We start from the raw sequence: 16,105 nt of genomic DNA, 5'->3' as shown, positions 1-16,105 counted from the left end.
AAAAGGTGACTAAGAACTTCTCAAAGCATACAACCCATGTTGGTAGCATTCTTTTGTTGGTTCTTACTGCTATTTTAATACTTCTAGTATAGTAAAAAGTCATTTGCTATTTTATCACTGAAGTACAACACTGTTTTTCCTGGAATGGAAAAAACTAGTGAGGCATGTCAGGAAAGCAGACAAAAGGCATACAGTTAATATATAGTAAGTGATTGCTGAATCTTTGTTATACTTGTATAATGTCAAAGGCTAAAACACTTAATAATATTTGGTACTCAGCTGAATAAATAATACTTTATTTTATGCTTGTCAAATTTTTCAAGAGATTATACATGTTGAAATTTATAAACTAACCTTCTAACCCAAGTATGAACTAAATATTTATCTTGGAGAAGAGTGCCCACTTGTGGCAATACTTACACCACAGGCCTAGCATCTCTTGCAAAGAGAAAACGATCATCAAAGGCCACATCAAAGCTAATAAAACCCTCTTTTATTAAACTTAGACTCATAGTAACATCTCTTTTAATTTTTCCTTTCATAACATACTGGCAATACAGATTTCAACTGGTTAGCATTGCATGTTACACATCAGAAAAATGTAGTGTTATTAGTTATTTTGTCTTTTCTACAAGATTTCTCTCTACTTACTAGATAATATTAGTGTCTGTGAGGTTTTAGTTACAAGAAGGACTCGGCAGAGAATTTAGGCATATTTTTTGATTTTCCTGAAGTCAAGAAACGTGCAGCTTACCTTCCACAAAGCAAATATAAGCAGTGCAAGAATCAGGAGTCCTGCAAAGATACTCAGGAGGATAACCCATAAGGGGACTGTACCCGGTTGGAGTTCTTTGGAAATCTTAATCATGGTCTGCAAAGTGTTCAGAATGCAAGCAATAAATAAGTTATCCTTTTAAAATATCAACAGAGCACATGACTTTTATCAGTATGCAGTGATTTCCCAGGGTACCACTTAATTCTGAGTACAGGAATTTGTAGGAGGGAATTGAGAAAATAATCTCCAACATAAACCCCTATATTTATGTAATATCTTGCCCTTTTTAAGTGCATTAATTTAACAACAACCGGCCCAACTCTAAGTCTGTACTTATTAAGGGTACAGGACCAAAACCATAAGCAGTTGAAGTATATGTTAGGGATTTTCTTTAGTATTTCCTTCATCACTCAGTGCCTGCCTCCCTGAAAAGTGGTAGTGATTAACAAGCTTCTAAACCAACTAAATGAAATGTGTAAAAAGCCGTGTAGATACTAATTTGATTTTAAACCAGGTGTAAACTAAACTGAAATAAGGAATACTCACATTTAAAAAAACATGACCATATAGGAGTTTGAATTGTTAACTCAAGAATTTATTAGAGACACGACTTTATAATTCAAATTGTCAATTTGAATTATCAAATCAATTGAAGAGCTGAACACTAAACATTTAACTTAAAAATATGTCTTAAAAAAAGTTAATTCTGAAATTCCTTGGTTCATAAGGGCAGGTCTCATTATATGCATGCCTCTCAGCTGTGTTTTCACGCCTTCATTCAATTTTAATCTATCACTTACAAGAAATGTCTGGATACAATACCAGCTGATAGTTGACCTGTGATGTTTGTATTTCCAAAATTATTTTGCACGAGATGTAATTCACATTGAATATTACTTTGCTCTAAAGTTTGGGGATGTTAACAAAAATAACACATAACGACTTTTGCTTAAAAATGTAAATTGTAGTAAATAAGCCCCTGTATGCACAAGTTATAACAGAAAAGCAATGCATTAACCACAATAAACATCTTGGAACAAAAAGTATTAAAGGACAAATAACAATTCTAACAAAATTAAAGAAATTTCTCTTTATATCTGACACCACTATATATATGTAAGTATACAATGTTATATACTTTCTTGTCTAAGAAAATGACAGGGAACTTCTGACAAATAAAAGATTCTGCTTCACATATATATCCTGGGTAATGAAGTGGAAAGAAATAAAAAATAAATAAATAAAAAAGAAAATACAATATACAAAGTAAGATCACTTCTAAAGGACTCAGGACAATTTTTAAAATATTACCAACTTATTAAAATAATTTTAATTATGCTTTTAATTTACATAGATGCAGGAAGTATTTATACTGCATCAGGCAGAAATACTTCAGACAGTACTTCGCATCCAGGTACATTGGTGGGTAATGGGATTTTGCTATCATCATCTGACTCTGACATTTCTACTGTAATATGATATTCCTTTTGTTTAGAGTAGGATAATACATTATAACAAGTAACAATCAGTTCACCAGTAATGAATGAAAATGAGTGATTCAGTAGCACAATAAATACTACGAAGAGTAAATCCATTAATTATCATGTTCTTACCTCCAGTTTTTGATGGTCATTTCTCAAAATCAGCGATGAGTTCTCACTCTTAAGTAAAGCTTTCACAACAAGGGTTAAGCTGTGAATACTTGCCTGGAAAAAGAGAAATGGCCATGGTTTACAATTAGTTATTTTGAAGTAGAAAGCGTTGTAGAAATGAGAAGGGTGAAAGCAAAACTTAACTGTAACATTTTGGGAGATGCTGAAAAATGTGAAAGTCAGTGGAGCTGCTCATCTGTGACACCTTCAGCACACACATCACTGTTTACAAGATAGCAGTACAGCTTTGAAAGAGTAGAGAGCAGAGATTTCAAAGGAATATTAATTAATTCTGGAATACAACTTTGGCCACAGGGACAGACACCAGCTTTCTAAAATTTTGCTGTATCTACCCTCCTGTCCTGTTCTTTTCCAGTGAAAAACAAAGACAGAAAACAGGAACTCATTATCAGAAATTTATCAGCTGAACAAGATGGACCACAGCCTGATCATTATTGTAACTATCAGATAATATTGAGGTGTTTTCTGAGGTGGACTCTTTCTTCTCTGCTCTTTTTGATCAAAAAATCCTTTCTAGACTTGAGAAAACTTTCCAGATAAAATTTATTTAAAGCTTATATGCTTCTATGTACCCATCCTTACATCTGCTGAAGTAGAATATATGGATGGATAAGTAGCTATCAAAAAATGTACCATCCATGCATAATAAGCAAGGGGTATCTTCTTACGATGTTTTGAAATTCCTAAATTCTAAGTACTCACTTTAAGGATAATAAAATGCATGTAACTTAGTTTTGCGGAAGTTTTAGAATAGCAAGAGAAACAATTTCATATCCTAGGGGACTGTGGAGACTTAAGAAAATGAAAAGGTATAACTTTAATACACATCAGAAACATTGGCCTAAATTTCTTAAGCCCAAGAATATTCTGAATACAAATGGGATTTACTTACTTTTATGATGGTAGGTTTCCATACTCTTAATGAAACATTTACTTGATATATGTCAGATGGGACCAGGGCACAATTAATAGATGCACAGTTGTATGTATCACAGTCCTGTTTAAAAGACACTATCATGAATTAATAGGAAGAGACTTTTCAGATTACTAAAATAAAAACACCTAAACTACTGTATATACAGAACACAGACTTGTTATGATATCAATACTAAACTGACATTACTGGAGCTTTTTATGTAAAAATGACACTGCAGTATATAAAATGAGTTGAGATATTCATGCTGTGGTAGAATAGACTCAGTTTTTGCAGGCTCACTTAGTCTTCAGGAAGCTCTGTTACTGTAGGTATGTGGCAAAAGGCATCAGCCAAGCTCCTAAAGGAGGGACAGCCTGTAACAGGAAGTGTTTTTCTGTCATCACACCTGTGACTTTGGAAATAGCTTTGACAAAGCTTTGGAAATATTTGTTTAGCCTAGATGTCTATCACCTCTGTGAATGACTATGATAAGCATGGCAAAACATTCTTCTCATGGCATGCTTTCATTGGCACCAGAAATTCAACTTGTACCTCTAGGCTGAGGAGGTAGTATGACGGTTGCCCCCCAACATGCCACAATAACTATGGCAGCATAATTACTTTGCAACTAGAGGCTAGTCCTTTCCAGATGGGATCATCAATTACATTTCTATCAGTTGCGTTGAAAATCTGTCAGATCAGAGTGCTAGCGTTTTCAACTGGATGTCTAAAAAAGTTTCAAGGGAGATGAAAAGCTTTTAAAATACTGCTATTTATTAATTACAATGGAAATATAGAAAGTGAAGATTTACTCAGCTGTCAGACGTGCTACTATTATTTACACATTTAAAAAAAAAAAACAACACCCCAAATTCAGTTCCACGTACAGTTTTCTAGCCAAATAAAAATTATAGCTAGTCTACATAAAGATAATTTTTTCAGTCTGTTAAGACAAAATGAGTTTCCATAGGATACAGTTTAAGAGAAGATTTTATATATTTATTACAGAAGTAGTCAGCTCCAAGATCTAGGTTAATATCTGGGATGAATATATATACCATATCTAGGCTTACCATAATTGTATCCTTTGTAGGTTCTTTTATTTTTGGCAACACAAATGGTTTCCCAGTGCTGATTTTTAATGGATCTACAGGGTAACTAGTTTGGCAGATGGCATTCTGTTAGCAGAAATACAAATATTATTCTTATTGTCTGAACATGCAATCTATTACAAAAAAATTCTCTGGAAACAAGCCAACATTAATAATATTTAATAATATTAAGAATATGTACTAACAACTAAATGCAATAAAATTGTATACTGCAAGAATGAAGAATATGATGGTGTGGGTATTGAAGTATCATTATTCAAAACACAAATGAACTTTTTATGAGATAATTTAACCTAACCTCTATCCAGCTACTTAAAGCTTTGTAGAAGCAAACAAGAGCTTCCTGCAAGATGACCACTACATGAACCAGCAAAAGCTGGCTATTAAAAGACTTAAATAGCTTTTGAATGGGAATCCACAGAGGTTCTGCCTTAGCAAGCAGACATGCAGGTTAAGTGCAGGCATTCAGGAGCCTCTGTTGCAGTGCCCAAGGATGGGAGGCAGGTTCTAGAGCACTGGCTAGACCTCCATGGCTCCTTCAAAGGCAGCAGGAAAAGCCTTTGGTGTCTTTGGTGTAGGGAATTTGAGTTTTTTTCAGTCAGCTTGTTCACTTTCAGACTGCTAGCATGAAGAGGATTGCAAATCCCTTGCAGTGGACTTGGGCACTCTACTGTCACTACAGTGTAGCTAACAGTAGATGAATTATACCCACAGAAAAGGCATGGATTTACTGAGTTTATGTGCAAACTTGGGTCAAATGCAGTGATTGCCTAGGAATGGAAACAACAGGGGAAGGAATTTAAGAACAGACACAATTTCCTTGTATTCTAAACATAGAATATTTTGGGGTTTTTTCTTTTTTATTTTTAAAGTGAACCCCGAACTTTCATTTAGACCATTTGGTTTATTTATCAGTGGTGCAACACCTCAAAACTGACTGAAATAGTTGGAGAGAGGTGCACGTGTGTGTGTGTGTCTCTGAGGGAAAGATTAAAAAAAATAAAAAATATGTTTAGGTCACGACTTAGTGATATTTGGGTTCTTCAGCCATCCAGTATATATTGATATAGCTACAGAGAGATAGACAGACAGACAGACAGATAGATAGATAGAGCTATATTGATAGAGCTCTAGTTTTAATATCTACAGATCTCAAATCATGGGGTTTGATGGAACTGTGATCTCCAGCTGCTCTGGAGGAGTGGAATGGAAAAATTCAAATTAAGACTACAGTAAAGAGCATTTTTAAGACATGACCTACCACCCCTTCATGATGTCTCAGCACCCAGAGAAAGAAGCAGCCAGAGGACTGCTAGTGCTGGAAAGCAGACATGCAGGAAGGCTAATTTCAGTGAGAGAAGGGACTGAACATGAGATTAAGCTCTAGATGCACACAGCAGGACTACAGCATTTGCAATAAGCACTGATGGCAATAGAGATAATCTGAGACTCAGTAGGCAAAACTAAAAAAGAAACTCCTGTCATTTATATCTCAGTCTGGACCTCTCATCACTTGGCAATATATCAAATTAAACTTCTTACAGTTCAGTTATTGGCCAATTTTGCTTGTTTCCTTTTAAGAAAATTTATCTTTTTGCCTTCTTTTTCTTGTTTCCTTTTAAGAAAATTTATCTTTTTGCCTTCTTATGCACATCTGTACATACTCTTAAAATACCAGCATCTTCTATTTTAGACTAAAAGCAGTATCTACCTTGAAGCAAGGCATGATCCCAAATGTTTGCATTTTTCAGTTCCTTACAACAAAAATTTCAAATTTAAATTAATTATAAAAATAAAAATTCCTAGCTTACTTGGGAATGTGACAATGCAGTAAGGTAGAGAAGAGTGTTCTTGGCTGCTGTTGCATCGGGAAACAAGATCTGCAGTGTGAGCTGTGGCATTGGAAAGTGTTCACCTTTTTCAATCTATTAAAAAAAAAGAAAAATGTTTGATTAGTACTTTCCTTATTTTGTTAGTATTTGATTGTGAGGTTTTTTTTTTTTTATTTCCTGTGCTTTTCTTCTGTTTTTGTTTTGTTTTGTTTTTTACATTTCCACAGTCAGTTATGCAAAAAGTGGTATGATGGATTCTTACTTTTTCCCCAAGAACAGCCTATTGTGAATTAGCAAACACATTCTTCTGTGGTCTTGGGTAATACAATGCTCTATTGAAGGAAATCAAATGAACAGGGTGAAAGGGACCATTTTGACACAAATTCCTTCTTGTTATCTTGTTTACTGCGTCTTCTTACCATCTAGGACTTCTGTCTAAGGTAATTTACTTCAATTTTTAATAAAGACCCCAAAATACTTTAACATGGGAGAGAAGCCACTGTACTATTGGTTACTCCTGCTAGTTCCTCCTGAGGTGTGCTTAGGCAACAGCCCTCCTCTTCACCTGCTTCTTTCCCCTGTTTTCCCTGAGAAGATCACAGGACATATCCGTAAACTGCTGCTCTTTCTGAACAGGCCTGCTGTGCCCAAGGATGGAGAAAATGCCTAGGTGGAATTGCTGGCAGGGGAATTGGTGATCCTATCTCTGAAGTGGACGAGCTTAATAAATAGTCAAGAACCTGTTTAACTTCTTTCTTCCAACTACTCATTTGTAATAAGCTGATTTCAGAGATTTTTGCTTATGAGATCATAATTTTTATGCTCTGCAGTCCACCAGCTGTTACACTCAGAAAGCAAAGGTTTTAAAATGAGATAAATAAAGTCTTAAACATCCACAAAAGCTCTGAGATTACTGGATTTTAAGTTTTAGACTAGAAAAAGTAGCAGAGTAAAACAGTGTAGGTGGACTAAAAAAGAGAAAAAAACCCTTTGCCATTGTTATTTAGTGAGAGAAAGAACTTTCCCATGACCCATTTTTTAGACCGAAGTTGATTCAGAGACTTAACATTTTTATATGGGACTCTTGCTCAGCTTTGGATTTTACACTGGGAAACAAGGATGCTCTCAAGACAATTAAAATCAGTCCTACTAGAATCTGAGGATGGGTTTCTAGTCCATTAAATATCTTTGGCAAGTGATTTTAGTTTCAGTATTTATTTCATTAGGAAGACAACATTCTTGGAGCACGACATTTGCCTTTTTCAAAGCTGACTGAATTTTGGTAATATCTGTTCTAAATTGCAATGAATGTAGGTCAAGTTCTCATTTACTAGAGCATGCTTTCTTTCCCCTGCTGAGGGTAGCAGCTCTAAACCCCACCAGAACCACTCTGCAGGGACTGACCATTCCGAGAACCTCTGAGTCATCTTATTTTAAAACAACCAAGGAAAAAATTGTGTTAAACACAAAATACCCACGTAGAAGGTTTAACATATTGCATAGTTGGTATTTAGGTAATACGTTATTACATTAAATTATTTAAACCAAATAATAATAAAAAAGCGCCAGTAACTATATCACACTTTTAATTGTTTCTTACCCTATAATGTAGAGTAACTTCATCCCCAATCTGCTCTGTTGTGTTAATAGCAGTAGGGACGGTCTCATTTGCTGCAATTATAACATGGTGCTCTTTGAAAACACTGTAGGTTTAAAAAAAACACACAAAAAACCCCAATAAGCACATAAACATCATTAAAACTCTAGTAGTTAATAAGATTGTTCTTTTCATTATTTCATCAATCCTCCAGGACTAGCTTTTCAATTAAGAGTACACTGCTACTTCCACCGAAGTTCAACTCATTCATTTTCTGAGTACTACTTACTTTTTATTATGTACATTTAAAATGTTTTGTTCAGATAAAACTACAAAATTATCAAATATTATTCCTAAAATTAATATATCAGGGCTTGATTTTGCTGTTCTTATTCTAGCTGTGCTGTCCCTTGCATTGTCACATGAAACAGGCAGGGTCCTATAAAAGACAGAATCAAGTAAAAAGAGAACAAAACCACCATGTTCTAAAGTCAACATTATTCCCTATGGGACAAGCAAAGGCTGGATTTGAACCATGAAATGCATTTAAAATAAAGTTGACTTAATTATTTACACCTGTGCACCATGCAGTGTAGTCTACTGATAACATTTATAATGTTTTTCAGGGATGGAATTTAATCGAATTCTAGTTATTTCTGAAAATAAAGTGTACTACAAGACCTGCATTAAAGTTTATGTTTGGATTTATAAAAACAAGCCCCTGAGAATCTAAAACTGGGTTAATATTTGAAGCTGGAAATCAAACATCACATCATGCAATACTATAGTGATACAAACTCATGGCCTTGAGGAAGCTGAAAATGTCTTTGAATGGCTAAAGTACAAGAATCAACAAAGCTGCTGTTGCACTTTCAAACTGCAGATCAAATTTAAAAAGATAAAATGAAAATACAGCAAGATAGAGACAGTAACTGCTCCATTATTTCATGTAACTGCTCTTTTCAATGAAGCCTGTGCTTCCTGTTCGTGAGCCTAGAAGCTGACACGTGTAGATACTGAGCACAGTTCAACAACAAAACAATACTATACTCTCTTTGAACACCTGCTATTTACTATGCTAGCAAATAAAAGTACAAAGAAGCATCAATACCTTACAAATATTAATCCTACTTCATATTTTACTGGAATTGTAATGTGTCCTCTGTTGTCATTCAAAGTCTCAGGTGGTTCTTCACTGTCACTAAAATAAAGCAACATATGCCACTCATATAAGACAATACAGATGCAACACAACTCCTAGGTGGGAAGGAATCTCAAGAAACTGAAATACTTACAGCTCTGGCTATGAAAACACACTACTCATTTCCAGTTAATTACTATCTCCTAAAAATAAATTCAAAAGGCTATTTCTGGTAATTAAAAGTTGAATCCTGCACCAGCCCAGCTCAGAAATGCATCTTTTTTAAAATTACAGACTGCAGTGGAGTGAACAATAATGGACCAAGTAGGGGCCACTACTCTGACACTATCCCTGGATTTTGCAGGGACAGCAAACACTGAGGGCAAGTGTCACAGAGAACATCTGCAATGCTCTCGCTCTTTGAAGGCCAGACCTTTTTCTTTAGCATACACTGTGATTCATGCTAAAGTATGCAGTAATTTTGTAAGAGTAGAAACCTTTTTGGAAGGTAAAACTTCTGGAAATTATGACTCATTTGTGACTTTCAGGCTCTAGAGACAAACAGCTATTTATTTAGTCCACTCAGTCCACTGCTGGACTGAGTACATCTGTAAAGCTGCCAGCTCTACATGTTGTTTAACCACTTCTGAGTCAGAAAAGACATCCTTGTTTTATTATGACACAGCTTTCTAAGAAAAAAAAAATCAGAAGGTAAACAAGTAATGATTGCAACTAACCTTGTTGCATATACATGAACAGTAGCATTTTCCAGGAGATATGATGCATTGAATTGGAATGATATTTTGAAGGAAATCTGTTTAGAGAAATAAATTACACATTTTAAAAGAAAAAAAAAAAAAAAAAAGAAAGGCACACTAATAAGGCTTGACCTGATGAAAAATGAACAAATTTTTACTATTTTTATCTATCGAATCCTTATTTACATTTTAACACTTTTCTATGAATGAAATAGTTTCTTTGAGTTTTTCCCAATCAAAAAGGAAATCTAATAATTATCTTTTATTAAACAGAAGCCACAAATTTTTGGAACTGAGAAGCCTCAGTAAAACTTATTACATAGTATATTAGAAATACATAGCTAAATAATTCTTAATAGAAACCAAATGGTCTTGCAAGCAATTTATCAAAACCATTTTTTTTTCTCTAATGAGGAAGAAACAACGCTTCAAAAGCCTGGCAATTACAATAGGGATGAGCTGTTTATAGAAGGCTGCTGGCATCACAATATATACTAAAACATGTAGTATACCAAACAGAAGTGTTTACAATTTAAATAAATGACTACTAGTCCTCACAAACCCCCCTACTCATTATAACTAGGGCAAACCTATCATAATTTGGCACTACACAACCTTTGGGAACACTATCCCAGACATGTCCCTCTCTACATCCTGACACATCAGGGTAATTTTATACGAAGCAAAAATTTTAGTATTTGTCACCATAAAGGATTTTCCAGCTCAGACTTTTATTTTTCCTTTAATGTATACAAATCTTTATTACAAATTGACCCAGAGAAAGTTGTCTCAGATATTTTTTCACATTTATAAAAGAGCCAGGAAGAGGCTTTAAAAAGGAACGTATTAGGGATGCTTTTCAGTGAATCAGAGATGTCTGAAGGCAAAGGAGAGAATAAAATTTCTAAATTTAGTGATCTATAGCTACAGACTAACAATCAAAGCATGAAAGGAAAATGAGAAAAATTCAGGAAAGCGGGGAATGGAGAATTGTGGGCACTGGCATTGTGTAGCATGTTTATTTGGCTGCAAGAAAGTAACAGCTGACTTAATTCCTACAGGTCCAAGATGCAAGCTGGAGCATGTATGTGGGAGAAAATGTAAAAGGACATCTCTACTGATCCTCCCTCTGTTATGCATCTGCAACAAAGACCTGATATGACAGAGGAATAAATAAAAAACTGCTAGGAAAGACAGTTGGTCTTACTTGCATGCAATTTGGTACTTCACAATTCAATATCAGAACTATTTAAGTGAGGCTTAGATGAGTATTTTCAAAGGCTTAGTTTAGCTAAAGGTCCCTTTCTATTCCAGGAGTTAATAAAGATTTAGCACTGGAACTGTTCAAGCTGGAGCTTGATTTCAAGTGGACTGATTGCTGGAAAGGCCTCTCACTCCCTGCTGAGCAGAGGTGAAGTCCTGATGTCTGATTTGGCAGATCCAGGTTAGCATTTCCACATACCGGTTTATTCTCTTTTCAACCAACTGACTAGATTTTATATACAAAATAAGCAGAGACGTAGACTCCACAACCTGTGGAAAGCCACAGTATGTAATAGCTTACCAGTACATCCTAACCAATATCCTATACACCTGGAGACAGACCCTTCTGGCCAGATGGGCCACTTGCCTGACAGTGTCAAGGATGGCAATGTGCACCTTTTACTGCCCCATATACCACAGCTGACTGCCCAGGTACTGAAGATCTGATGTTTTCCTACCTGGCTCAGTGCAGTTTGTGACAAGGATAGTTTGGGAAATGTGCACGGACGGGTTTTGGATTGAACACAAGAGAAAAGAAATTCAGAGGTGATAGGGACTGCCCTAGCTTAGAACAATGTGGAGCAAGGAGAACTTGCATGCAGGGGGACTTTTTACCTTTTCTGCAGATTTGAGAAATGGATATCCCACTTTACAGGTGATGTTGTGATTAGATTCACAGCTATCTTTCTGAATATCCTAAAGGAAAAAGAAAGTGAAATCATGGCCTTGTACAGAATCTAAATTCTGACTAAGCATCAAGGGCCTGTTGAACATGTATACCATTGCTGTTTTTCCTCATCAAAACATTGTAAGAGTCAAAGCCTTAATTGAACTGGGACAACAATAGAAAGCCACAACTTCTGCAAAACAATTTCCACCTATGGACATATACTTCAATTCGATGTCAGTATTCCCTTCCAGTAAAATTGTAACATTAGCACTTATATAAAAACTAGACATCATGCAAATTAGTCATGGGGTCTAGCAGATCAGCATATGTGTAAGTACAAAGTTTTTACATGTAATTTTGCACCTAACTTGGCAATAAAAGTGACATTTTTGTCACAGGGTCAGCCAAAGTGCTATGGATCCCTGACTTCTCCTAATGTGCAAGATCAGGACTGTTGATAGCAAGCAAATTTCTCCTAATGTTTCCCACCTGAAATGGAAATGCTGTTTGAGGTAGAGCTGAGTAAGGCATTGATCTATGCTTCCCTACCAAGATACTGTTTTCTCTATACATGTGTAAAAGGAGAATTCTTGAGGCTCAGGAGCTGTACTGAAAAATAACAAGGCTCTACAGATGTACAGATGATTCATGGCGCTGACATTCATCTAAGATGCAGGCACTTACTACCTAAATGTCATTGTGAAACTTGCATCTCTAGTTAACAGAGGCTAGGCAAGAGTCCACTCAGGTCAAAGTAAATATACTGTTTTAGAGGGATAAGTGAGTACAGAACTCCCAGGGAATCTCTTCCAGTCAACTGAGATGATGCCAGAGCAGTGAAATCCAGGCTTAATAAAAAGGCTTTCTCAGATCTCTAGCAATATAGATTATGATAAATGCGATAATATGAAAAATTCCTACCTCAATGCCAGCAAAAATAATATTTGGAGAATACTGAACCAAAACTCTGGTATTATAAGCACTGTCTTTTTTGTTCTTCACAGAGAGCTGGATGGTGAACTTATCATTGCGTGACTTGACAACAAATGGAGAAGAGCTGTAAAATAAAGTAAGAATGTTGGACACCTTAACCTTTGAATCTGTTTTTAACAAAAAGAGGAACTTCTTTCAGTGTCAAGACTATATCTTTTCTGATTTGGAAATTATGCCACAGCATTTTCTTATTAGACTACAGACTTTACAATTTACATATAAATTTTGTACAGATATCAAATGATACAAAAACCCCGGTGTAGTTACCTGTCTCCAGCTATGCTTGCTTTTACATTCAGAACAAGATCTGAAATGCATTTATTTTTGGCTCCACAATCTTTTGTGAAAGGAATCTGCAACAATAGTATTTTTATTCTCAATTTTATTACATTTATTATTAAAATTAAATATTTGCATTTTAATTCATTATCTAATTTTATATACGGTCTTCTGTTTGACAATCAGAGAAGTCTTCCCCAATATTAATAAGTTAAATATTCCAATATCCTGTAAAATACACAGGTGAAACATAAGCTTTTTACTCATTCCCTTCTAAGTGATTCATCTAGATTAGAAAAAGAGGCAATAGTAGAAGTATGAATGATGCCAAGCACCATCACAGTAAACAACTAACATTCCTCTGCTCTGTCTACATAAAAAATTACAATAAAGTTGCTTGTACTCTCTTCTATCTTCATTTCACTCAGGACAGCTTTAAAACCCCAGCCTGGTTCCCAAGCACATTGAATCAAGCTCTTTATTCCCAAAGACTCATTTTGAGAAAAAAATCTTCTGGACAGGCTCAGCGAACCTGCCTCTTTAGCCAATTTGTGGACAATACTTTCAGCTCTTGTGTGGGCTATGAATTTTACCTTAATTACATCGGTTATTAATGCAAAATCTTGCTGACTTACATATTCAGATACTGAATTTGGCAGGTTACTATCAAGAACAGGTCCACTTTCTGGATCAGAAAAATTGAACTCCAGCAAAACCTTTACAGAGTCCTGAAAGTCAGGCTTATCCTAGAACATAAAGAAGACAAAAATTTTCTTATGGACATTCACTTTAATATCTAAGGAGGTTAAAAAAATCCAAACAATGATGAAGTAAAATATTTTTCAGTCACACTGTCACCATATTTGCTAGAGAAGCGTTTGAATGCTTGCAACTGATGATAAAGCATTTAGCGTGCAAGCCAGTCCTTATAAATATCTACTAATGTTTTTGTGTATCTCATATCATCATAAAAATGTCATGTAGGTAAAGCATATCCAGCACAATTTCATTTAAGAATGTCTCAGAACAGTCAGCTCATATGCTTTTCTTTTAGTTGTTCTTAAAGGAACAGTAAGACAAACAGCAGTGTCACCTAGTGTGAAGTCAAACTGTAGGCCTGCTGTTAGGAGATGTATCATGTATTCAAGCAAATTCAAGCATTTATCATTAGTTTTGAATTATGAAACAACTCTGAAGTCACTAAGCATTTTAAATGTGAGTAGCTTATAATATACATCTCCATTCACTCTACACATTAGTTAAACTCTGGACAATTTCATACTCAACAGTTATTAACTGCATTCTTGGTTTGCAGTGAGTAAGTATTCTCTATCCCAAACCTAATTTCTGAGGTTTTTTACTACATTTTAGTAGGAAGAATTGCACCAATATGCAAACTACACTTCCAGGTCACATGCCCCTTCTGCGTTTTCAATGCACCTAAACTAATGACCATAATCTTGGTTCTACTGTGTGTTATGCTCTTAAGACAGATACAAACAAAGAAACAAAGATAACCAGACTCTACAGATAAGTAAATAGTTTATATCTATATACATAGACAAATATATAAATTCTAAGTAGCAAGCAAATTTTATGTAAACTGCTTAAGATTAATTCTGTATGCAGAATTTTGTATTTAATTTACAATTAATGGAATAATTTGGGTTATTATAATGTTAACATGAGAAAAACACTTTAAATGATTTACTTGCCAACATGTAGAAGTTATGTTTAATACATTCTGACCCTTTGATAGTTATATTTTTTTGCATTTTCCTCTCATGGCTTTCTGTGAACAAGCTTCGAGATATCTGTCTTTGTGAATCAAGAGTAATCCAATACTGAAGACCTGCAAAGAAAGTTGAGATCAATATTATGAACCAATTTGCCTCTACACATTCTTTTTCCCCAGTGTATCTTAAATGCACTCTGAATAGTGAATTTAGAAGCGTAGCATTCCATTTTTGGAGAAATAAACGAATGCAAGCATAGTAGTTTTACAGTGTAAAGATTCCACAGTTTAGTGCTTATCTACTTACTGGATTCAAATGTATCTTCCTTCGACTTTAGCCTGGTCTTAAAACAAATAGTGGCATTTATGCATATTGTTTTTCTTTTATTTATCTGACAATTTTGTTGTTGGATATTGATGCTTTTGGGTGTGAATTGCATGGAAACATTTACTTCAGCTACATCACGAGACCTTAAAAAAAAACCACAAAGAGAGAAGTGCCTTGAAAATAATAGCAGCAACTTTTTTTAACTTAAGAATTAACTTAGAAAATGTGCAACATTCAACATTAAAGTACATGTACATGATGGTCTAAACAAGTAATTTATACACTCTATACAGTACTAGTAAAACAACAAATGACAGAGAAAATGGTCACAAGTTTTCTTCAGTGTTGTACTTGTTTCAGAACAGGTACCAAATGAAAGGAAATTATTTTCAAAAGCATTTCAGCAGCTCTATAAAGCCAGTCCCTTTTTAAAAGAGTCTGAAGTCCCAGACCCATGCTCGAGGTTATCCACAGATGAACATATCATTGTACACAAACTAGAGGGTAGCATACCATCTCTTAGGCTGTTGGTAGATAAACAGGCTGAAATTCACTACCGATTTTCTTCACTTTAACTCCCCTTCACCCCTGTCCCTGTAACTTATTCCTGCTCCTCCCTTTGCTCTGGCTCTGTTCCCTTTTGGGCTCAGATGGAGTACGTCTGTGTGCCAAACTACCAGAACATTTAGCTGGCAAAATAGCTGTCTTCAGATTTGTGAACTAAACAATGCAGTGAAGGGGCATCTCATCGTGTTCATACACTGAGATTTTGGAAAGACAAACTACCAGATGAAGGTGAGGAGCAGCTCTCAGCTTGGGGATAGTAGCAAGGCCTGACAAACCTTATCACCTAGCAGGTAAACTTAGGTAGAACAGCAGGAGAGGGAAAGCAAGGAGCTGGTTTAGCAATTGCCCTACCAGAAAGAGAGAAATAGTTTTAGTTGTGTTTTAGAAATGAGGGATTAAGTTATCTTATTTACTGGTATTTGTCTCCCTTAAAAATATATTTCTCATTATGCCATCTGAATCATGC

At 35.2% G+C, this 16,105-nt stretch overlaps 1 protein-coding gene across 2 annotated transcripts in view; it reads right to left on the bottom strand.

Moving 5' to 3' along the window:
* ITGA1 (integrin subunit alpha 1) overlaps positions 1–16,105 on the bottom strand; it is a 75,742-nt gene that overhangs the window by 3,998 nt on the left and 55,639 nt on the right. For both annotated transcript variants that reach the window (XM_074931668.1, XM_074931669.1), the window contains exons 16-29: positions 15,052–15,215; positions 14,725–14,861; positions 13,645–13,755; positions 12,998–13,083; positions 12,659–12,794; positions 11,683–11,763; positions 9,784–9,860; positions 9,017–9,106; positions 7,909–8,011; positions 6,288–6,401; positions 4,438–4,542; positions 3,341–3,445; positions 2,389–2,481; positions 755–871 (exon numbers count right to left, since the gene is read on the bottom strand). In XM_074931668.1, the coding sequence (XP_074787769.1) occupies positions 755–871; positions 2,389–2,481; positions 3,341–3,445; positions 4,438–4,542; positions 6,288–6,401; positions 7,909–8,011; positions 9,017–9,106; positions 9,784–9,860; positions 11,683–11,763; positions 12,659–12,794; positions 12,998–13,083; positions 13,645–13,755; positions 14,725–14,861; positions 15,052–15,215 (1,519 nt within the window). The remainder of the gene's footprint in view (positions 1–754; positions 872–2,388; positions 2,482–3,340; positions 3,446–4,437; positions 4,543–6,287; positions 6,402–7,908; positions 8,012–9,016; positions 9,107–9,783; positions 9,861–11,682; positions 11,764–12,658; positions 12,795–12,997; positions 13,084–13,644; positions 13,756–14,724; positions 14,862–15,051; positions 15,216–16,105) is intronic.

Source organism: Athene noctua, chromosome Z (genome assembly GCF_965140245.1).
Source record: "Athene noctua chromosome Z, bAthNoc1.hap1.1, whole genome shotgun sequence".
NCBI classification, from domain to species: domain Eukaryota; kingdom Metazoa; phylum Chordata; class Aves; order Strigiformes; family Strigidae; genus Athene; species Athene noctua.
This window is presented reverse-complemented; position numbering and strand designations above follow the sequence as displayed.